The sequence below is a fragment of the Alligator mississippiensis genome, chromosome 1, assembly GCF_030867095.1.
Source record: "Alligator mississippiensis isolate rAllMis1 chromosome 1, rAllMis1, whole genome shotgun sequence".
Classification (NCBI taxonomy): domain Eukaryota; kingdom Metazoa; phylum Chordata; order Crocodylia; family Alligatoridae; genus Alligator; species Alligator mississippiensis.
Window position 1 is genome coordinate 2,830,524 of NC_081824.1, and position 22,620 is coordinate 2,853,143.

General features: G+C 48.0%; 1 protein-coding gene across 1 annotated transcript in view; it reads left to right on the top strand.

Moving 5' to 3' along the window:
- SELENOI (selenoprotein I) overlaps positions 1-13,301 on the top strand; it is a 60,608-nt gene extending 47,307 nt beyond the window's left edge. The window contains exons 8-10 of the mRNA XM_014601693.3: positions 1,021-1,201; positions 1,827-2,009; positions 6,265-13,301. Of these exons, the coding sequence (XP_014457179.1) occupies positions 1,021-1,201; positions 1,827-2,009; positions 6,265-6,330 (430 nt within the window). The 3' untranslated portion in view covers positions 6,331-13,301. The remainder of the gene's footprint in view (positions 1-1,020; positions 1,202-1,826; positions 2,010-6,264) is intronic.
- The last annotated feature ends 9,319 nt before the right edge of the window (positions 13,302-22,620 follow it).

The following is a 22,620-nucleotide window of genomic DNA, read 5'->3' on the forward strand; positions in this document are numbered from 1 at the left end:
TTTCTGCCTCTGCACTGACAAGAAGGTTGTTCCCCAGCCTGTAGGTCTGCTGCTGGTTCTTCCTCCCCAGGTGCAGCACCTTGCACTTGTCAGTGTTGAAACCTATGCTGTTCTCATCTGCCCACCCCTATAACCTGTCCAGGTCCGATGCAGCCAATTCCTCCCTTCTATCATGCCCACTTCTCCCCACATCTTAGTGTCGTCTGTGAATTTGAACAGGTTGCTTTTTACCCACTTGTCCAAGTCGCTGATGAAGATTTTGAACAGCGCGGGTCCAAGGACCGAGCCCTGCGGGACTCCACTGCCCACATCCCTCCAGGTCAAATAAGACCTGTCCATCACTGCTGTCTGGGTGTGACCTTCCAGCCAGTTAGTGACTCATCTGACTGTGTAGGTGTTGATGCTACAGTCCCCTAGTAATGAGGATGGGATGAGAGACAGTGTCGAAGGCCTTCCTAAAGTCTAGAAAGACTACATCCACTGTGACACCCATGTCTAAGGGTTTTGTGACCCTATAAAGTATATAGTATATCCGTAGCTTCCTTGCAGCCCAGAGGCCACTCACTAATTATTTTTAAACAAAATGGATTTTAGAGGCGTACCTGTTATACTGCGTTGTGCCTCATTGAGAACATAGGCCCCAGCCTGCTTCACAGTGTGTGTAGATCATGATACCATGCTCTATGCTGCACCTCTCATCTATTCTCTTTCCTCTCCATAATAAACGGAGAAACTGATGCTAGAAGCCCGGCTTACTGGCAGAGAACAGAGTACCTGGTGAAGGAACTTCTGGGGGTGGGTAGGTTTGATGGCTATTAAACTATAGGGATGGAGGTCAATCATTTGCAAATGTCACTGACTTCAGTGATCTGTGGAAGTTACAGTTGATGATTCTGAGGACTGCCTCACATACTACAACTGCAAAACTAGTGGTTTCTAATAGTCTTCAGCCCACTCTAGTAGAGGCTGCAGCTTCCTGTCATTTGACCTTTTTTTTCCTGTCCTTTGCTTTCTTTAAAGGGCCTATAAAAGTAACACCCTGAAGCACCACTCACTCTATGAAATAATGCTGCCATTTCTCTCACCGGTGTTACTGTTTGCTCTGTGCACTACCTGGATTTTCGTGTCGCCATCGGACATCCTGGAGGTCCACCCTCGGCTCTTCTACTTCATGGTTGGAACAGCCTTTGCTAACATTTCAGTAAGAGCACTGTTGCTGCTATCTATAATGCTGGAATCTAACTCCCCCCAAACCAGAAAAATAGCGATACTTGCATCATGGGAGCTCTAGCGCTAGATGACGTGTCTATTATTTTGAAGTCCTTCTCTTAGCTTCTCTGATTTCTGTGAAATTAGTTAAGCTCTGTACAGTCTGATCAGCCTGCCTAAGTGAAAGCATCCCCAAATGTCAAAGATGCCCCTCTGAAATCCAGACCCTGCATGACAACAGGCCTACTCATCTTCATTGCTGTCTTTGGTCTGTTGTGATGAGGAATGTGCTGTTTTGTCCCCTTCCCTTTTTGGTGTGGTTTTTCTACCAGCTTTGCAGGTAAGATTTAATCCTGTTTGATTAGGATTGATCTAGTCAGTACAAATTGACCAGATAGGGTCAGGCTCCAACACCGATTTCTCATGGGCATATTTGAAGTCTTCAAATATTTAGAAAGGTTCAGAGCAAACAATCAGCTATGTTCTAATAAATGTCAGCCTAGGCATGCACACGGCCCTTGTTTCCCTTGCTGAAAAGCCACGAGGTTTCTGGAGTTTGCATCTAACATGGCCCTTTGCAAACTGAGTGTGTTTAACAGAATTGCTTCTCTTTGCAGTGCCAGCTGATTGTGTGTCAGATGAGCAACACCCGATGCCAGCCTCTGAACTGGATGCTGCTGCCACTAGCGGTGGTTGTTTTCGTGGTGCTCTATGGATTAGCACCAAATAATGAAACAATTCTCCTGTACACATTAACAGCAGTCATCACCGTGGCGCACATTCACTACGGAGTGTGTGTGGTAAGTGAACACGGCATATGGGGGCTTGGAGTTTAGCTAAGACTATTTCACTTAAAGTATTTGTGGGCCCATTGTGTTACATTTGGTGGGATACTTAAAAAAAGGATGGCAGCTGGAATCAGTGTGGTTCTAAAGCTTTTTCTAAGCAGTGAAGCAGCACAGACTACAGGCGTAGAGGGGCACTTAGTCCCTCTTTGCATTTTGCATAAATATGCAATGTCAGTAAGAGTCCCAGCCTTTGTTTTACATGGGGGGAACATGCATTATAATGCAACAAAATGCTATTGGTCAAACAGATTTTTCTGGCTGCATCAGATATTTTTATTCATTTTTAAATGGAAACCATGTCACCCCAAACCTGGGTTAAACCTGCTTTGCATCACAGTTGTAGCTTAAAATGTATGAAGCCCAAACTGGTTAAAAAAAAAAAAACAACCAAAAAACAAACAAACATCGGGTTTCATATTCCCAAGTCCGCGCCTGGGTATGGTTCTGTGTCTATAAGAATGCCAAAATCAGAGTGACATCCCAAATCAAGTAATTTCTTGAAATGGCGGAGTGCTAGTTGGGTATTGTGATGTGCGAGGGTTTAGATTCACCTCTGAAGTATTACATCTCACTTTAGAACTTGAGCTCAGTAGGCTGCAGCTGCTAGAGAACTTCATGTAAGAGACTTAAGTCTGTTGTTGCCCTGCTTGGGAGGACAACTGTAATGTCCTATAAACAGACATAACCCAGTATTTCCACATTGCGTGCAATTTATGCACTTCCCAATAAGCATTAACTGATTCCTCATGCTGAGCCATCTGAAAATGTTTTCAGACATTCTGTCCACGTTGTCCTCAGAACCTGCCTGAAATTTGAATGCTTGTGGCTGGCGAAACAGTAAAAACATAAAAATAAAGAACCATAAATGGCTGAAGTGCAGTTTTGCTTTCTTTCAAGCTGCTTCAGGACAACTTGGGTTAACGGCAATCTGGCTGGCTTTCAAGCAGGAGTGGGGATGTGGAGGAAAGGGGACATCTTGTCCTTCCCTATGGTCCAGGCAAGCTCTACCCAACTCCTAAAGCCTAGATTAATAAAATAACAAAAGAGAGCTGGGGAATGTAATCCCATTAGATGTGCCCCAGAAATGAGTGCTGCAGCTTCATGTAGTTCCCACTGGAAGTAACACATTCATTAACGTGTGTTTATCATCGACACTGCCTTGGGAAGTCCTGTCCCTTAGGAGCTCTAGGTTTAACCTCAGAACCCTCCGGGAGAAAAGCCTGAAGTAACTACAACAGGGAAAGCAACTCCCAGGCTCTTGCCTTGCCAGTTAGCATAATGAGACTTCTGTTCAAGAAGGATTTGAGTGAGATAAGTAACTTAGAGATCACAAAATCAGTGGCTGAATCACAGTTGAAGAGGAAGGGCCTAATAGTACATCGAATCCCTCCTCTCCTGGCTGCCAGGGCTCAGGTTTCCCCTTTCCTGCGTTTCCCAGTGCTTTGTCCCACTGAGGTTAGACCTGGTTGACCCCTGCTTTTCCGTTTCACGATTATCTAAGGGCCTTTCTACACAATAAGTTATTCTGGAATAGACCCTCCAGGGTCCTCAGTGCCTGTGCTCATCTGTCCCACTTCACCCCATCACTTGCTGCTTTAGTTCCTCATCCTTTGCAGTTGTTATTAATTCCACCATGAGTATTGTGGAAGGGGTGAAGTGCTGAGGCAAATGGGCATGAGTCCCTTCCCTGTGACTAGTTTGCTGTCTTCTGGGGAGAAGCAGGGAAGGCTTGGAGATGGATGATCTCCCCTGGTCACAGGCACCAGAGTGAAGGAGGAAGCACAGTAAGAGCACCTGCTTCCTGCCATATGGGGTAGCTATCAATGACATTGTCCCTCAGCTGAAAACCCTGTTCTCTTTCTTTCTAAGGCAGCTGAATGGAGAAGTAACCTGCTTGAGAGCCAGAATAGGATCCAGAGGGCATGTGGCTTCAGGCCAGTTCAGTAAACCAGCTTATCAAACCATGAGACCAGAGTTGGGTTCCCTGGACTGGGCTGTCATAGAGATCAGATTGGATCACTCCTTTTTGGCTCTAGTGTTTATGACCACTTCCCTCCCTCATCCTCCATATGCTCTCCCTCTCATGTTCAGAAGCCCTTTGAAATACTCATGGGGAGTGGACCAGGTTGAGTTTGTAGCGGGGTGAGCAGGCCGTGGGCGAGACAGTTGCATTGCCAAAGTGCTGTGTGCATTCAGCACTTTCTGCCAGCTCTGAATCCCTTTTAAAATTGATCCTGAACTCTCCTCCAGCCTTATGATTTGGTCTTAGTCTTTCCCTAATCTCATCTAAAAAGCAGAGCTCCTGATTGCAGGACCCTGGCCACACACCATGCTGTCTCTGGAGGAAATGAGCTGGCCTCTTGAAGGTCAGCATGAGAAGGGGCCATACAGGGATGATGAAAGCTGTCTTCAGAGCTTAGGCATGCAGCCTCTTGGCACAGGTTCTTCTGCATTACATACCAATGTCCTGCTTTTTTTGCTGTCTGGTGGCAGGACCCTTACAGAGGGAGGTAGTTCACCATGTTAGTCTGAAGTCGGGCAGAAGGCAGGGTAGATTTTTGCCTTTATAGATTAAATAAGGTATTTGTAGAGCACAAGCTCTTGCAAATTCAAACTCACTTTATTAGATGATGTGAAAAGACAAGTGTAGAGCAGCATGTAAAGTGGAGTGAGTTATTTGAATGTATCCTTGCAATGAACCCAAATGCCTACTGTGCCCCCACCTCAATACAGACCATGTCATCACTGGACCAAGTAACAAAGGGTAGAACGTCTAAGGCTCATTTTTTACCTGCAGTATTACTAACATTTGATACACCATCACCTGCTTACAATGCCCGTCTGCTCTCTACACAAGACAGGCAAGGTAGTCTACATGCAAGAATGAATGTACACTGATATGGCATCAGCTGCAGAAAAACAAAGGCCTGTGGCCAACCACTTTATCGTCCCTGGGCACTCCATTGCTGACCTCAGGATGGCTGTTCTCAGGCAGCAAATCTTTAAAAACAGATACAAATGGGAACTTGCAGAACAAGAAATCATCCACAGACTAGTGTGTTAAGCATGGTTTAAATGGGGATTATGGCGTTTTATCCCATTACCTGGATTAGCTTTTGTTCCTATAGATTCTTCTCTTGTTTGCTGCCCCCTTCCTCCCTCCCCACCCTTTTGTGTTCAGATCACTCACTGCACTTTATACACTGCGTCATGCTGTCCTTTCACAGTATCTGATGAAGTGAGCTCAAGGTGATGAAGTGAGCTCAAGGTCATGAGACAGACAGACAGAGGTATCTGTCTATCTATAAAGTACAAATCTACCATGATGTCCACAGGACACTGATAGCACAGAGCCTGAGGAAGGTCCTGTGCTGCTACTCTGAGTATCACCTATAGATAAAAGGTGAGCCAGGCCCTGCTGCATGTTCATGTGGCTCATGAACAACCAACCTGAAACTGTTCATGGCCAGTTTATTCCTAGGTGCCCTTGTACCCCCACAGTTCATCTCCTGTGATGTGCATTTCCCTCAGGTATTTGAGCAGCAATTGTCTTCCATGTCAGCCTTTGCTTTTGTGGTCTAAACAAATTGAGATCTCTATTGTCTTTCACAAAAGTGACTCATTCCCCTGTCCCTGCTCCAGTATAAGCTCATCTTTTTTTGAGCACAGCTGGTAGCATTTTGAGTCAATTGCTTCAAATGATTCAGGAAACAAATATTCACCTAAATGTTTGAGGCCTATTAAATTGTGTTAGGCAGTGTGCAGATCAACTTAGAAGGTGCAGATATTCAGCAGTGCTGTGGGGTAAAACCAGCTGCTGACTGGGGAGGGTTGGAAACAGACTTCCTGGTGGACAGGTTGGGCCATAAGTGCCCAACTTGGGGAGTGTGAGTATTTCAGTCCTCTGAAGAGTACTGGTTGCAGTTCTGAGATCAGGGGACTCAAATTGCTAAAGCTGATGAGGCTTACCCCCTGCCTGCCAGGTTCTTCCTTCTGCTAAAGGAAAGTATTAAACCTTTAATGAGGAACCCAGGAGTGAATGGTTTGAAGGGAGCTTAAGTGGTCTCCAGACTGGGCACAGCCACTCCTCCATGGCCTGCCATAGTGGCTGTGGTCTCCCATGTGCACGCACACCTGTTCATATCCCCCTACCTGTCTGAAGCTGAGATGGCTCACGTTGCTTTCCTGTGATTATTCTCATCCCCAGGTGAACCAGCTAAGCAAGCATTTCAATATCCGACCCTTCTCACTAAAGAAGCGCAGTACAGATTGACTAGAAGTGGAAGAACAGAAAATCGGCCTGCAGGCTGCAGAAGTACTGTAAATAGCTGCTGCAAATATCCTGTAAATACTTCAACCATCACCACAGATCTAAATTTATCCTCTGGACAGACACTGGGGCAGTGTGCGTGTGGTATCCAGCATCGGCAGGGAGGGCTGGGCACGAGGTCTGGCCCCGACTGCCATTCTTGTACCGCATGGATATGGATGGGATCCGATAAGGCGAGTAGCCTTCAAAGCTATTTCTGTATATTCAGACCAGTTGATTGTTCCCAGTGACATCTCAAGTCCTAACTCTTGAAGTAAAGCTGGTTCGGGAACATGGATCGCTTTACTCAAAGGTGACTGCTGGAAGTCATCAGAAGTAACATAGCAGCTGAGTTAGAATAGAGGGCCTGAGGCATCCATAATGGTGCTGCCTGAGCCATGAGGCCAATGAGGAACATCCTGGTGGTATGCAAAGGCTTGTAGGTGACCTCTGTCCCTGCATGGTTGCCCAGGACAGACCGTTGAATTTGTTTCCCTCTGTGTTGCTGTACCCTCTTGCACATGTGTGCACACATCCATTCAAATTCTCTTTTTAGGAATATATAATGATATCCAACTCAGAAATTGAGGCATTTCACTGGAAATAACAATGGTCAAAGCATCTTTATTCCCGTTTCCCAACTCCGCTCCCCTCTTGTTTTTCCAGCTGTGCTTAATTGAACCACATCCTAACAGTATTCTCGTTGCTGACTGCACGTTTCCTGTGTGCGTTCTTTGAGTGCTGCAGGTCTGTGTGTTCCCATGAGCTTAACGGCACTGGTTATCTTCGGGGTGGCAAGTGCCCAACGGCAGCCTATAACAGTTATGCAGGGCTAGATCTTCTCTTCTGTGACACTAGTATGACCTGCTTGTTAAGGGGTGGGTTGGTGGCTCATTGCAAGGTATCTGGACCTCTTCTAACTTTAGATCTGTGGCAGTGCTATCTCTGGTCTGCTGTGCCTGCATTCAGATACACTTATCCCCTCCAGGTACTCAAATAGTGACAAATCCCACAGCTTGGAAAAACACCTTACCAGTCATGACTGCACACTTCTATACATACGGTATTTGGGGGAAGGAATGGAGATTACTTGAAGTATAGATTTATTTTTGACATCACTGTCCTCATAGCTAGACCGCACATCTCATCCAAGGAGATTATTTCTGTTTACTATTCACACACTTGATTTGATTGGCATTAGTTGTTAATTTGTTTGAACTGCGTGGTGGTGAAGTTTGAATGCCGATTTTCTTTTCTGTTCACTTTTATTTAATGAAGACTTGTGCTTGAATGAAGAGTGCAGCCTAAACCCAGCGTTCTGGACAGGCTGCATCCGGAAGCAAACAAGCACAGCAGAGTGTTCATATGTAATTTTACCATGGGAACAAATTCATTCAGACATGGATGTTGTAAAACTTGGGTAGTAGTTTGGTCACAGCGTGTTCCTTCTGTTGGTGAGAAGTCATCTGCATTAGGAAAACTTAGCTGTAATTACTATTTAACATTTTTTTTTCTTTTGTACGTTTGAATCATTGTCATGGGAATTATGAAATGTAAAATTCAGAAGCCATTTCACAACATTTATTGTAAATAGGTTGTTTTTTACTTTGAACTCAAACCTAGGTGGTGTTGTATAAGAGATCAGAGAGGTACACCCTGCGAAGAGCAGGGAAACAAGCTGATGCAGGGAGATCTCACTGCTGCTTCCTTCTTTCTTGTGTTTAACATCATGTTTGTTTGAGTTTTGGGGGCTGAAATGACAGAGCAAGTTTTGTGTTGGTGTCATGACTATAAATCTGGACTGGAGAAAGGCGTTTAATCTGGGAGAGGGGGGAGTCCCCTTTCAGACATTATTTAATAAAGTAGCTTACTCATGTATATTTACTGACCTTGCACAGGAGAAGCCTACATGTACAGAGGAATTACGTCGTGCTTGAATTTTTGATGCTGTAGCTGTTGAATGAATTATAATAATTATGGGCAGATTAATTTAAATCATAGTTGCACAGGAAACATAAGGAAAGCTGAACCAAGCCTTGGAAATGGGGGACAATGTTTAAATACCTGTGGAACATTTTTCAAGTGGAAAAGCCTGCTAGCGGCAGTGATACAGAGCTGAGGTGGGGCTTCCTGTCCCCTCCACGTTCATGTATTGACGGACCATGAAGCACATGGGTGATTTACCCATCAGCATTCATGCTAAGGGGTTTTCTAGTCCCAAAGTTTGAAGTATGGTGTTGTGGGTGTTCTGTGTTTTGTGGCATCTCCTCATCATGGCAGTATTACTGCATTTATGGACCGGGGTGAGGGACATTGTGAGAATCCATCTGCTTCCTGATTTTTGGGGCAGCATTTTTGGTTCCTTTTAGCACATGGTTTGTGAGCGTAGCTATGCGTCACAATCAACTATACTTTGTAGCTATACATAGAAATGTGCCCTAAAAAATCCACCCTTGGTTGTGTATGGGCCGGCCATTACAGCAGGATTTCCACTCAACACGTCCCCATTTTATCATCAGGCTCTTCAGGCGGGATGCCTTTCTCCTTAAAACTGGAGCTGCTTTTTATCTATTCAGGCTAATCTCTGAGGAATCTTGGATTTTAGTGCCTTAACCGTACTACACCTTGACACTAGCACAATATTTACAAACAGGTTAGCTGGAAATGCATTGGGGTCGAATGCTGCGTGAGTTGAGGCAGGCGAGTGAAAAGATCAAGTAGAGCAGGGTTTGGTGTCAGATCTTGTTCTCTGGGCACGGTTTGCCACACGGTGTTTCCATGCATGCTGTTTTGGTCTGAATGTAGTAACTCAAGCTTGTTATCGCAGATTCTGGGGAGAGAAATGCTTGGTCAGAGAGACTGAACAAATCTTGCCCTGTTAAGGATCAGGCGGTGGGGAGAAATGAGTCTCTCTCCAGCTGGGATGTTTTCCTAAGTAATTTTTTTAAATAAGCATGTTCTCTATTGAAGGGTTGGGCTGCGTGACGGGTGTCCCTGTGTCCACTCACCAAGGTCATACTAAGATGCTTGTTCCTTGTTGAATTGAGCCTCTTCGTTTTGTAGTGGGGTGGAAGTTCCTTTCCGAGCTATTTTCCTCTCGGGAAAGATCGCGACCATCTTCTCATTCGTTACCCTGTGCGTCTGTGCTTAGCATTCCCTTTCTTCATACTGGAGAGGTGATCCATTTCTTTTGGGCTGGGGAAGGGGCAGTTTCTGCCAGGCAAAGACTTAAGCTGCCAAAGAATAACTTATCGACACACCTACCCCTGCAGTCTTTGAAAATGTTCCCCAAATTATACTGCAGTGCCACAGTTTGTACCTTGACCTGAAATACCGGCAAGAAGACATTAGCATCAATGAAGGAAGCCTGTAGGCTCTCAGTGTGCCTGAGTAATGTTGTGAGGTTTAATATTGATTAAAATGTGGTTACTAGAGGTGAGTTAAGTGGGTGACTTCCTCACTGAGTATTGCATGGCTTTCCTTCTCTTATCCATTGCATCTCAGGAGGCTCGTGTCCTACTTCCACTCCTGTGTCTGGCCAGAAGATTATGCTCACAAAATAAGCTACTGGTTTCCTGAAGGTGCTTCTCTTTCTTACCTTCCCATGGTCAGGCAAAAGGCTTTGCTTTGCTTTGCTTTAAGGTGAGGTATTTGCTGAGTATTTAGGAGCTAAACCAAAGCTCATTACATGGCTTCTCTGGTGTTGGAAAGGACTCGTAACGCGCCCAGCCTCATTTCCTTGGAGAGGCTTTTCATGACTGTTTTTTAGAGCAAGCTTATGGTTGGCAGCTAGCCCTGCAGCCTCCCACAACCCCCTGGGGCTCTATGCCAGCGCTGTGTGTGTGTTTGTACCCCAGCTAGATGATGTACAGGGCTGAGCCTTTGAAGTCAACGACTTGTGAATAAAAGGTAGCCATTACAGTCCGCATTACCATCTCATATAAGCAGTTATGTTGCAGCTCTTCCATTAGGAAAAAAACATAGGAAAAGCAGGGGCTGTGGTGCAAGGAGTATCACGTCCCTTCCCCAGCCCATTGCACCGATGCACTGCCGTTAGCCCCTGTTGCTGCTGTACTTGAAGACGTTGATACCTGTGGCCAACGTTCGCCAGCTGTGAATCTCGTGGAAGACCTATCTGTGTTGGTCGTTAAAGCAAAACGTGCAAACTGTGTTCCTGGGGTTGGGCTCCTGAGATCTCTTGCCAGGCTCCTCGGTGGAAATGGCCTCCTCTGTTTTCCAGTGTTCCCAAGCACTTAAAACTGCTGTTGACTAACATGGGAGCTGCGCTGCTGACCAGACCAGTTCTGTCCAGGCTCCTGGACTAGCCCCTCTCGTGAGAGCAGCTCTTTGGCCTCTTACAACAAATCCGGTCTGTCTGTTGGGAGAGTCTCATCTCTCTCGCTATTTCTTTTGGGAACTTGAGGCCCAGCTGAGTTTTTTCTTACCCTTCATAGATCCAAGTGTGCAGCTCTGCTGCTTCCCATGCTCGTGATCTGAACAGCTGAGACGCTTTGGTTTTAGCCAATGGTGAACTAGCGGCTTTAAGAAAAAAACAAAAATACTTCTCAGGTGACCTCTCCCTTTGCGAAGGAAACTTTCTGGCAAGTTGCTTCTCTTGCTTTATCCTACCACGCTCAGATGGAGGTGAATCATTTGTCTGATGAAAGCCACTGGAGAATCTCTCTGTCTCTCTCCCGTGTCAGGAAGTGTACATTTCTTTTACGTGCTGTGCCACTTAATTGGGTGTCTTGGACCAGTAGGGATTATGGTGAGCCACTAAGCAGTCTTAATGCATATTTGGTCTTTGCTTAAATGTAGAGGAAGTAACCCTGGGGTAAGGGTAGCCGTAGCTAAGACGAAGTATTTGCTACTATCTTGCTTGCCTTACCCATTCATTCTACCTCAAACACTAGGAAGTGGCAGCGATCCAGGGCTAATGAGACAGCACGAGACCAACTGACCAGGACCATGGTTAGGACAGAAGTTGTCCGACCTCTTCCCTGCTGAACAAGGATGCATGCTCGGTGTCCTGGCAGCCAGGAGGAGGTGAACAGAGCAGGGGGGTTATCCTACAGCATTTTGCTCCTAGCGAGCTCTCACCCCAGTCAGGGATGCTGTTTGCTACCAGTAACTCGGTCAGCCGCTACCGTGCAGCCCTAGAGAACATGCCCCAGGAGCAGAGTTTACGATGCTCAGTTCTGGTTGTTACTTGCCAGGTTTGGACTGACACATCTCGATGCCAGGATATAAATCTGCCTCCTTCACTCGTTCAACCAGGACCTACTTTGTTCTCACTTGACAGCTATTCAGCCTGGCACAGTTGCTTCCAGACAGCAGATCTGATGGCCTGGGAGGCTTTATCTGAGCACAGCCTTGGCTGTCCCTGACCATGTGCCTATGTTTAATGCCTGCGGGCAGCCAAAGCTCGGAGCACAGCTCCACTGGGCAAGGTGAAGAGAGACTCATCTGTGCAGAGTTCTTCCAGGCGTGCTGCTCCTCATAAGCTCCCTGCGGGGGCTTGGCATTAGATTAAGCTCATTCAAAACGAGGGACTTTTTGCTACAGAATAAGCTCATCTACCCTGTTGATCCCAAATTGCTGCACTCTAGATCCACACCCTCCCTTTGCCCGGCTGAGCATCCTGCACAGGCCAGCCCTCTAGAAGTGGTTTGGTGGGCTCTTGTCTTTTGCTTCAGGCTTTCCATGCCTGCAAGCTCCCCTGGCAAGGAGTGGGTTTCCCAGCAGCCAACCTGTTGAATCTGAAGGCTAAGAGCTGAGCTGGGCTTTTTAAAGCCTGTGTTGTCTCCAGTAAGAGACTGTAGGCCTAAACCTTGCTCCTTAAATAACATGCGTTGAGCAAACCGGGCTGGACTGAAGTCCCGCTGGTCTCCTCTAGCACTGTGGGCTCTGCAGGGCTGGTGGGAAAAACCATGTCACCAGAAAGATTTTCAAAAGCTCCTAAGCAACTTGCAGCGGGAGTTGTGTGCTTAAATTGCTTAGGCTTTTGGAAATCCCTCCTGCAGCTCCATCACAGCCAGCCGAGCAAGCTGGTGGGGCTCTTCCCATCATGCAGTGCACATCCCACAGGTGCTCTTTTTGTCTCTCCTTCCAGCCATTCTCTTCATCTCTTGGGGTCAGGGCATTTGCTTCCAGGGTCACACTTCCCCCTCCCTCCAAAAATGAGCTTTATCGACCAGTAACTCTATGTTGGACCCGTCGCACGCCCTGAGCCCAGCCCAGTGCAGTCGAGCTGGTGTCTCTCTCGGGGCTTTTGACAGACGATTTGGCCGTCACTTTGCTGCAGTTAATGGTGGGTAAGCTGCTGGGCTGACCTCCTGGACTCTTCTGGTCTTGGAGACTCTGAGACAGTGTGAATAAACAGTTTGTGATTTAAAAAATTTTTTTTTTTTGTTTTTAATTTTTGTTTCATGTTGGACCTTGTGAGAACTCTACTTGGGGGCAGCTGCACCCTTGCAGAGGGTAGGTATGAGGCACGGGCACCTCTGTACTCAGACCCGCAGCCTTTGTGCTTCCCCCCGTGCACAGGGGGAGCCTTCCTCCTTTATATATTGCACTCTGGCTTTCTGTTCTGCGTAGCCCATGTCGCACCACACCAGAGGGGATCTAGACCCCGGCTGGGACCAGTCACACCTAAGCAAGCTGTACAGAGCTGCATCAAAAGCAAAACCGGAGCGCGCTCTCGAGTCGTGTCACTGCAGAGTTCTGTGAAACCTGCTCATTCATCGGGATCCATGTGTTTTGTTGTCAGGAATTTAAGAGTACTGAAGTGGATTTGAATTCCAGTCTGTTTAAATGCTATTACTGAAATATTTATTGTAAAAATAAATAAATAAATAAATAAAATAAAGAGAATATTAATTTAAATGTCAGTAAAAAATAATAATAACAATAAATTTTTTTTCCAAGCCTTTTAATTGTTTTCTGCTGTCTCTTTGTTCCTGTCAAGTGGCTGAATGTGACTGAGAGTGGGGAATATTGCACTTTGACCTGGGGCATAGAGTTTAGTGTGCCTTGTTCTGGTGGGGTCACAATGTGCTCACAGACGGACTCGGTTGCATTAGGTTGGGGGAACATCCTGTGCGACTCTCCCAAATAAAGGCACTTACTAGTGACCTTAATGCCAGCAGACTGCTCCTTTATTTGTGGTTGAGTTGCCCTAGGGGTGCCGGTGCAGCTGGACTAAGCGCAGTGTAGGCACAGTGGGAAAAGTCAGGCCCTCTCAAAGACCTCACAACCCATCGAGCTGCCTTGTGCTGCTGTAGGTTCAGATGTGGTCAGCGAGCGAAGCACTGCGATGACAACTGGCAGAATAAAGTCTCTTGGTCAAGACCACTCAAATTGGGCCTGGCCAGGTCCAAATAATTGCTTTTCTTTTTCTTAAACAACTGCTGATGCTTTATCTCCACGTGATTCAGGTCTCGTCGGAAGATAAGTGCCCTTGTTGAATAAAGACCAAAGGGTGTTTGTACCCGAAAGCTTGCAAAGAAGAATTTTTCCAATTATGTGAGTTGGTTTAATAAAAGATATCAAATTTACCCAAAGAAACTTGTCTGCTCTTGTTGAATAAATACACAAAGGCAAATGCATATCATCGCTCTTTGCTACTATTCATTTTCAAGGGGCCTAAGTGTGGCTAAAGTAGGCAACTGTCAATCCTTCTAGATCCTGGTGTATGCATAAGAGCTCACCAGGAGCAGGGGGGAGTGGGGCTGCCCAGCCCTTCCCTCCCCCTTTTATACCACTGAGACCTGAAACCAAAGACCAGACTGTCTGGGGTGAGGTTGGAGGCCCCAGTATCAGAACTGGAAAGGGGTGGCTGATGGGTTATTAGTGACCACCACTGGGCATCCAGCAGTACCAGAGTACATGCCTGCCTCAGTTTTATTTGTGGAATAGGATTCATCAGGACAAATGCTGAAGGTGGAACAAAAAAAAGAATTTATTAAACATCAAACAAAGGGGAAGTGGAAAATAATAGTATTGGAAAACCATGACACAGCAGCACGGCTGATGTTGTTTTAGTGCTTGCTGGGGACTCGGAGGAGCAGACAGGATGCGGCAGTGGCTTCCCTTTCCCATGGAGTCGCCTTTTTGCCTCCTGCTCCAACACCTACCAAGCAGACCAGCCACTTTTTGACTGGAGCACGTGCCTATGCAAATGTGCTGAAGCTATATGTGCACCCACACATGCACGCTCCCTCTGAGGGATTTACAGCCACCTTAAATACTGTCATTCATGTCCTGTCACCCCACCTTCATCCTTCCAGTTGTGCAAGGTTGCCACATGCCTCCCACCAATCGTCCTCACCATACATGCTGTCACTCCACTCAGCCTAAGCGGTTAGCTGGCTTTAGCTCAAAAGAGTTTCCTGCCATGGTTAGTCACCATTGTGCACGCTGGCAAGCATCTGGACATGCAGCCGTCAGCAGCGAGCGGCCAGACGCAGAGGCATAGGCAGAGGAAGAAAACAAAATGAGGGGGTGCTGAGCATGCATGCATGCATACATGCATACACGCCTGCATATATGCATGCACGCCTGCAGACTGTCCCTGGGCTCCTTGAGCTGGCAAACTGCCAGTGCTACAATTATTATCAACTGCTATAGTATTAGAAACATAAACTGCAGTTACTGAAATAAATGAATTATTTCAGTCCCCTTGGATAAAACACTCTGAAACACCTCCGTGAATGTCATTTCAGCTTAAGTTCCTACTTGCCCAAGTCTCTCTTAAAATGACAGGTTTGTTTGTTGTTTTGTTTTCTTATTACCTAGACTATTTTAAAAATCTTTACCCCTGTTTTTAGAACTCCTAAACCTCATTCACCTCTCCCTTTTTATTTTTATTCTTATAATAAAAGAGGGGAAAATATATAATATGCCTAGAGCGGGAGGGAAGTTTTCCTGGCTTGCCAACTATAAGTTGATTTCACATCTTTCAACAAACCAGTCCAAATGAAAATGCCTCTCCTGCACCTGAAGAAAAGGCTGCTGATGGTAAATGCTGGTTCAGTACTTCAACAGACTCTGGATCCAGGTGCTTTGCTAGTGACTTCTATAGAAATCATAAAAATGAGGGTTGGAAGGAACCTCAGGAGGTTGCATCTAGTCATGGGCAACTGGTGCATCCCAAATCTGGGGGACACCAGACCGCTGTTTGGGGGGGGGGGGTCCCCCAGCAGCCGATCGGAAAGCCAGCAAAGTGCAGTTCTGGTTTCGTGGCTGGTTCTTCCAGCGGGTGCGTGGTCAATCTCAGGGGGTGCACCCCCTACACGTCACCAGTGCATCTAGTCCAACCCCCTACTCAAAGCAGGACCAGCCCCAACTACATCATCCCAGCCAAGCCTTTGTCTAGCCGGGTCTTAAAAATCTACAGGGATGGAGAGTGCACCACCTCTGGGAGCCTGTTCAATGCTTTCTGGTACCCAACCTCAACTTCCCTTGCTGCAACTTGAGCCCGTTGCTCTTTTTCTTCTGTCATCTGCCCCCACTGAGAACAGCCCAGCTCCATCCTCTTTGGACCCCCCTGCAGGGAGGTGAAGGCTGCTATTTAATCCTCCCTCAGTCTTCTCTTCTCTAGACTAAAAAAGCCCATTTCCCTCAGCCCCTTTTCACAAGTCACATGCCCCAGGCCCCAAAACATCCTTGTTGTGCTCCGCTGGACTCTCTCCAACTTGTCCACATCCTCCCTGTAGTGAAGGGTCTAAAATTGGACACAGGACTCCAGATGTGGCCTCCCCAGTGCTGAATAGAGGGGAAGAATCACTTCCCTCAATCTGCTGGCAATGCTCATGCAGCCCAGGATGCCATTAGCCTTCTTGGCACCATGGGCACACTGCTGGCTCCTGTTCAGCTCATTGTCCATTATCACCTCCAGGTCCTTTCTGCAGAACGGCTGCCCAGCCCGTCACCCCCAGCCTGCACCGGTGCAGGGGATTGTTCCCTCCTATGTCCAAGACTTTGAACTTGTCCTTGTTGAACCTTATGAGATTCCTCCTTCTTTTTGTCCAATGCTCCAATTTCTTGAAGTCTCTGAATCCTAGCCCTCCCCTTAGCGTATCTACAACTCCCCCCAGCTTGGTGTCATCTGTACACTTGCTGATGGTGTGCTCCATCCCATTGTCCAGGTTGTTGAGGAAGACATGGAACAAAACCAGCCCCTGGGGCGCTCCACTTGATACCGGCTGCCAAGTAGACATCATTCCATGATTACTACCATTTGAGCCTGATCCAGCCAGTTTTCTATCCACTTTTCAGTCCATTCACCCAACCCATACTTCTTCAGTTTTCCTGTGAGAAAGCAAGGCCTTTGATACAATTTCCCACAGCAAAAGTCAAGGTATATCGCATCCACTGCTTTCCCCACATCCACAGACCAGTCACCTCATCAGAGGAGGCAATCAGGCTGGTTAGGCGTGACTTGCTCCTGGTGAACCCATGCTGACTGTTCCTAAATAATCACCTTCTTTTTCTCAAAGCGCTTAGAAATGGATTCCTTGAGGATCTGCTCCATGATTTTTCCAGGGATCGAAGCAAGTCTGATGGGTCTGTAGTTCCCTGGATCCCCCTTCTTCCTTCTCTTAAAGATGGGCATTAGACTGGCCCTCTTCCAATCATCTGGGACCTCTCCTGATTGCCATGAGTTTTCAAAGATGATGGCCAGTGGCTCTGCAATCACGTCAGCCAACTCCCTCATCTCCCTCGACTGCATCCCATCTGGCCCCACAGACTTGTACCCATCCAGCTTTTCTAAATAGTCCCAAACCTGTTCTTTCACCTCTGTTGCCTGCTCACCTCCTCCCCAGACCCAAGCCCGGTGCAGTAGTCCGGGAGCTGATCTTGCCTGTGAAGACTGACGTGAAGAAGGCATTGAGCACTTCAGCCTTTTCTGCATCCTGTGTCACCAGGCTGCCTCCCCCACTCAGGAAGGGGCCCTGATCCTCCTCTTGCTACCAACATCCTCGTGGAAACCATTCTTGTTCCCCTTCACATCCCTTGCTAGCTGCAGCTCCTGTTACGTATTGGCCTTCCTGACTTCATCCCTGCATACCTGAGCGGTGCTTTTATACTCCCTCCTGGTTGTTTGTCCAAGTTTCCACTTCTTATGAGCTTCTCTTTTTGTGATTTAGTTCACTGAAGAGCCAAGCTGGTCTTCTGCCATAGGTGCTAGTCTCCCTGTGCACCAGGACGATTTGTTCCTACACTCCCAGTAAGACTTCCTTAAATTACAGCCAGCTGTCCCGGACTCCTCTCCCAATCCAACTGGCTTCCCAGGGGATCCCACCCAGGAGTTCCCTGAGTGAGTCGAAGTCCAGGGTCCTTACTCCACTGCTCTCCCTCCTTCCTTCCCCCAGGATCCTGAACTCTATCATCTCATGATTGCTGCTGCCCAAGCTGCCATCCACTACTACATTCCCCACCAATTCATCCCTGTTTGTGAGCAGCCCGTCCGGAAGAGCATGTTGCACTTTAAAATAGGTTTTAAACCTAATGCTGTGAGAATTGACACAGTACTCAGTCGATGAGGTCTTTGAGGACGTGGCACTGTACTTCACCCAGGAGGAGTGGCAGCTGCTGGTGGACTGAGACAAGGGGCTTTACTGTGACTAGATGCTGAGGAACTACCAGGTCCTTGTTGCCCTGGGGCTGCTGTCATACAGCAGATGCAGTGAAGGTGACTGGGGCCCATCACCTGCAGACGTGCAGTGAGATGCAAGCCCTATCCTCCAGAGCTGAAGAGCCAGGACCTGAGCCCTGCACCGGTGCCTGCCCTGAACCTGGCCCTTACCTGTCTCCTGGGGGGGCATCAGCTCCTCTCTGGGGACATAAGGCAGCTTGTCCTGGGGCTCGGGGATTTCAAACCCATGTCCCTAAGAGAATGGGTTGAGATATGGTTGTAGCTGCTCCCGCCAAGACCTTGGAGCACCCCAGCCAGTACCACCCTGTCCAAGGACATTTCCTCCATTGTCAGGCACACTGTGACCTGGGAACAAGACACATGAGTCACCGGGGACCTGGGAGATGGGGCAGGGGGAGGAAGAAGAGCATCTTCACGTCGGGGCTTGCTAACCTAGCAAAGAGGGCTTGAGGCATCAGGGCCAGAGACAAAAGCCCAGGGGTAAATAAAGAGCCAAGGGATACAAGCTGAGCCAGGGGAAGCAGCAGCAGGTGCCTTGGCCACATTCTCAGGGAGAGGATAGGACAGCTGGTGACACCCAGAAAGCTGGCACCTCAACAGGAGAAGCACGGGGAACGAGCAGGAAGAACGAGAGGACCCAGCACAAGCGCAAGCTGCTGCCATGAGTGCGCTGATGGAGGCATGGGTGCAGTTCACGCGACCGGAGCACAGTCCTGGATGTGCAGGAAGGATGGGCTGGGGAAAGAAGTGGTGTTACTCTGTGCTCCACATGCTGCAATACAGCACGACGTGGGAGGGAAGCCTGCTGAAAACTACAGGGTAAAGGAGCAGGGAGGGGAGGTCATGGCAGGAGTTTGCTGGGGGCCCCCTGCCCAGGATGAGGAGGTGGATGAGGCCTTTAAACCACCTAGGGGATGAGGTCTCCAAACTGCAGGACTTGGTTCTCCTGGGGGCTTTTATGACACCTGCTGGGAGGGAAATAGGTAGTCCAGCAATATCCTGCCATGTTCCAAGGACAGACAACACTGGTGGGGGCACCAGTGAGGGGGGAGCTCTTCCTGATGTGCTGCTCACAAACGGAGGAGCTGGCAGAGAATGTGATTTCATAGGTTTCTAGGGTCGGAAGGGACCTGGTAGATCATTGAGTCCGACCCGCTGCTCTAGGCAGGAAAGAGCACTGGAGTTAAATAAGCATGGTCATGGATTAAATAACCCCAGCTAGGTGCCTATCTAATCTTTTCCTGAACACCTCCAAGGTAGGGGAAAGCATCACCTCCCTTGGAAGCCCATTCCATATTTTGGCAACCTTCACTGTAAAGAATTTCTTCCTGATGTCTAGTCTAAATCTACTGTCCTTTTAGTTTGTGGCCATTATTTCTAGTAACCGTGAGAGGTGCCTTGGTAAACAGAGTATCCCCTATTCCCTGATGACCCCGCCATGATGAGTTTGTAGACCATCACAAGATCACCTCTCGGCCTTCTCTTGGGCAGGCTGAAGAGATTCAGGTCCCTCAGTCTGTCTTCATAGGATCTTACATGCAGGCCCTCAGTCATGTGAGTAGTCCTTCTCTGAGCCCTCTTCAGGTTATCCATGTGGCGGGCCAGTAGGGGGCGCTCCCACTGGGTTCGCCTTTGAGTTGATGTTCGGGAGGTGAGTTCGAGGTCCTCTTGATTTGGTGAGAGGAGTGGGAAGGGAAAATCTCTTCCACCAAGTCCTCCGTGGTAGAATACATGCTCAGCTTTCATCAGAAGCTAACTGACACGATGAAGGTGGCACGAGACTCCCGGGGACAGGCCCAGGAGAAGCAAAGCACCTGGTATGATGAAAAAGCTCACTTACATACCTTTGAACGAGGTGATAAGGTCATGGTTTTCCTGTCACTAAAGACAGACAAGCTGCAAGCAGCTTGGGAAGGTCCTCATGTCATCCTGGACAAGCTGGATGATGTGACCTATGTAGTGTCCAGGAGTGGGGTAAAAGCCTAAGACAGTTCATGTGAACATGCTTAAACCATACTTTAATAGAGGTGATGTGGTATTCTGGATTTCCTCAGTAGAAGGATCACCGGAGGATCCAGAGGAGCCGGTCATGTACGGTGACTGGGATGGAGAGATGGGAATAGAAGAACTCCTCCTGCCGGACCATCTGCCCTCCCAGGACAAGGACAAGCTGCTCCCAGCACTCAAAGACTTTGGGACAGTGTTCTCCAACAAACCTGGTAAAACGAACCTGGCAGTACACTCTATAGGTCACCCCCCCCCCCACCATGGCCCCCATAGGACCCAGGGGAGGTGCACCCAGGCCTAGGGTCAGTGAGGATCTGGTCAGGGAACTTCTGGAGGGATTGGACATATTTAAATCAGCTGGTCCTGACGACCTCCACCCCAGAGTGCTGAGGGAATTAGCAGAGGTCATTGTGGGACCCCTGGCACGGCTTTACAAGCACTCGTGGTGCTCTGGTGCGGTGCCAGAGGACTGGAAAAGGGCCAGTGTGGTTCCCATTGTCAAAAAAGGGAGGCAGGAGGACCCAGGAAACTTTGACTCACTCAGGGAACTCCTGGGCAGGATCCCCTGGGAAGCCAGTTGGATTGGGAGAGGAGTCCAGGAGCCAGCTGTAATTTAAGGAAGTCTTACTGGGAGTGTAGGAACAAATCATCCTGGTGCACATTGGCAGAAGACCAGCTTGGCTCTTCAGTAAACTAAATCACAAAAACAAAAAACAAACAAAAACCCAAAACAAAAACAAACAAACAAAAAAAGCTTATAAGAAGTGGAAACTTGGACAAACAACCAGGAGGGAGTATAAAAGCATTGCTCGGGCATGCAGGGATGAAGGCAGGAAGGCCAATGCAACTGGAGTTGCAGCTAGCGCAGGACATGAAGGGGAACAAGAATGGTTTCTACGAGGATGCCGGTAGCAAGAGGAGGATCAGGGAAAGTGTGGGGCCCTTCCTGAGTGGGAGAGGCAACCTGGTGACAGAGGATGCAGAAAAGCCTGAAGTGCTCAATGCCTTCTTCACGTCAGTCTTCACAGGCAAGATCAGCTCCCAGACTATTGCACCGGGCTTGGGTCTGGGGAGGAGGTGAGCAGGCAACCGTGGTGAAAGAACAGGTTTGGGACTATTTAGAAAAGCTGGATGGGTACAAGTCTGCGGGGCCAGATGGGATGCACCCGAGGGTGCTGAGGGAGTTGGCTGACGTGATTGCAGAGCCACTGGCCATCATCTTTGAAAACTCATGGCAATCAGGAGAGGTCCCAGATGATTGGAAGAGGGCCAGTCTAATGCCCATCTTTAAGAAAAGGAAGAAGGGGGCTTTGGCGGAGACCCCGGGGCACTGGTGCCAGGTCTTCGGGATGGGCAGCTTGTCCCTAGGGCCTGGGGGAGAAGTGGGGTTACTGGGGCGAGGCTGGGGACTGCAAAGCCTCTGCCACTGCCTCTCCCAGTGCTGCACTGGCAGCTCTGGCAGCTCCTGTGTCACTGACTCCAGCACCACCCAGCTCAGGGGCTCCCTGCCGGGCCCAGCCTGGCCCTACAGTGGAGGCTGCGCCTTGCACAGGCAGACGCTCACCCTCGTCTGTGGGGAGAAGGCAACAGGGATCATCCAGGGATGGGGGAGCCACGATCTCCGCAGGCCCCATGAGGTTGAAGTTGGTTGCTTATTCCCAGTTCCTGGTTCCTTTTTCTAAAGCTAATCTCGACCCAATAAAATCTTGTTATTAATTAATTACACATCCTAAAGAGAGCATTTCATTTGCTATGCATATATACTAATTAATATGTAAAATAATATCCCCCATCAAGAACAGAGCCCTAAATGAAGACGAGATTAGGATGGGATTATGGGGCAAAATATTTCTTGGGCCAACCCAACCTTCCTGTTGATGCCACTGGAGAACTGTCCCAAAGATGTCTGACCACAGTCCTGCCCAGCCCAAAGCATGGCTTGGCTGTGCCAGGCTGCCAAATGACAGCCCCCCATGCTCACTGTACTAAGTATCATGGTTTAAATAAGAAAATGGATTTTGGGCTTGGGTTATGGTTGGAAATCATGTTTGGACCACCCCATGGTATACCTCTGTACACCAAGGGGCTCTCCCAGACATGTCTGGCCAGAGTCTTGCCCTGTTCAGAGCGCAGTTTGTCCGTGCCAAGCTGCCAACTGGCAGACCCCCATGTCTGCTCTACTAAGTATAATGGCTCGAATAAGGTGCTGGCTTTTGGGCTGGGATTATGATTGGAATTTCTTTTTGGGTGTGAGAGTTAAGATACGCCTGCAAAATAAATCACAATCTCTCATTTTAATTTGAACTGGTTAATTTCCTTTATTTCTTGCCCGCCGTGACTTTGATGGAATAAGGTAGGGAAACAAACCCAGTCCTGAGAGATGAAGATTTCGTGTCTGCGGTTCAGCAAAAATAACTCTTCTGCATAGTTATTATGTCTCTCTTAGACAACTAACACCTAGATATATTTAGTTCCCTCTCTCTTTGGGAGCTCTCAATTTCTTGGTTGCTTGCCCCGTTATCCTCCGCACGGGTCCCAAGCAAATGGCAATCCTATGCCACCTTGCATTTTCTACTGATATCAAAATG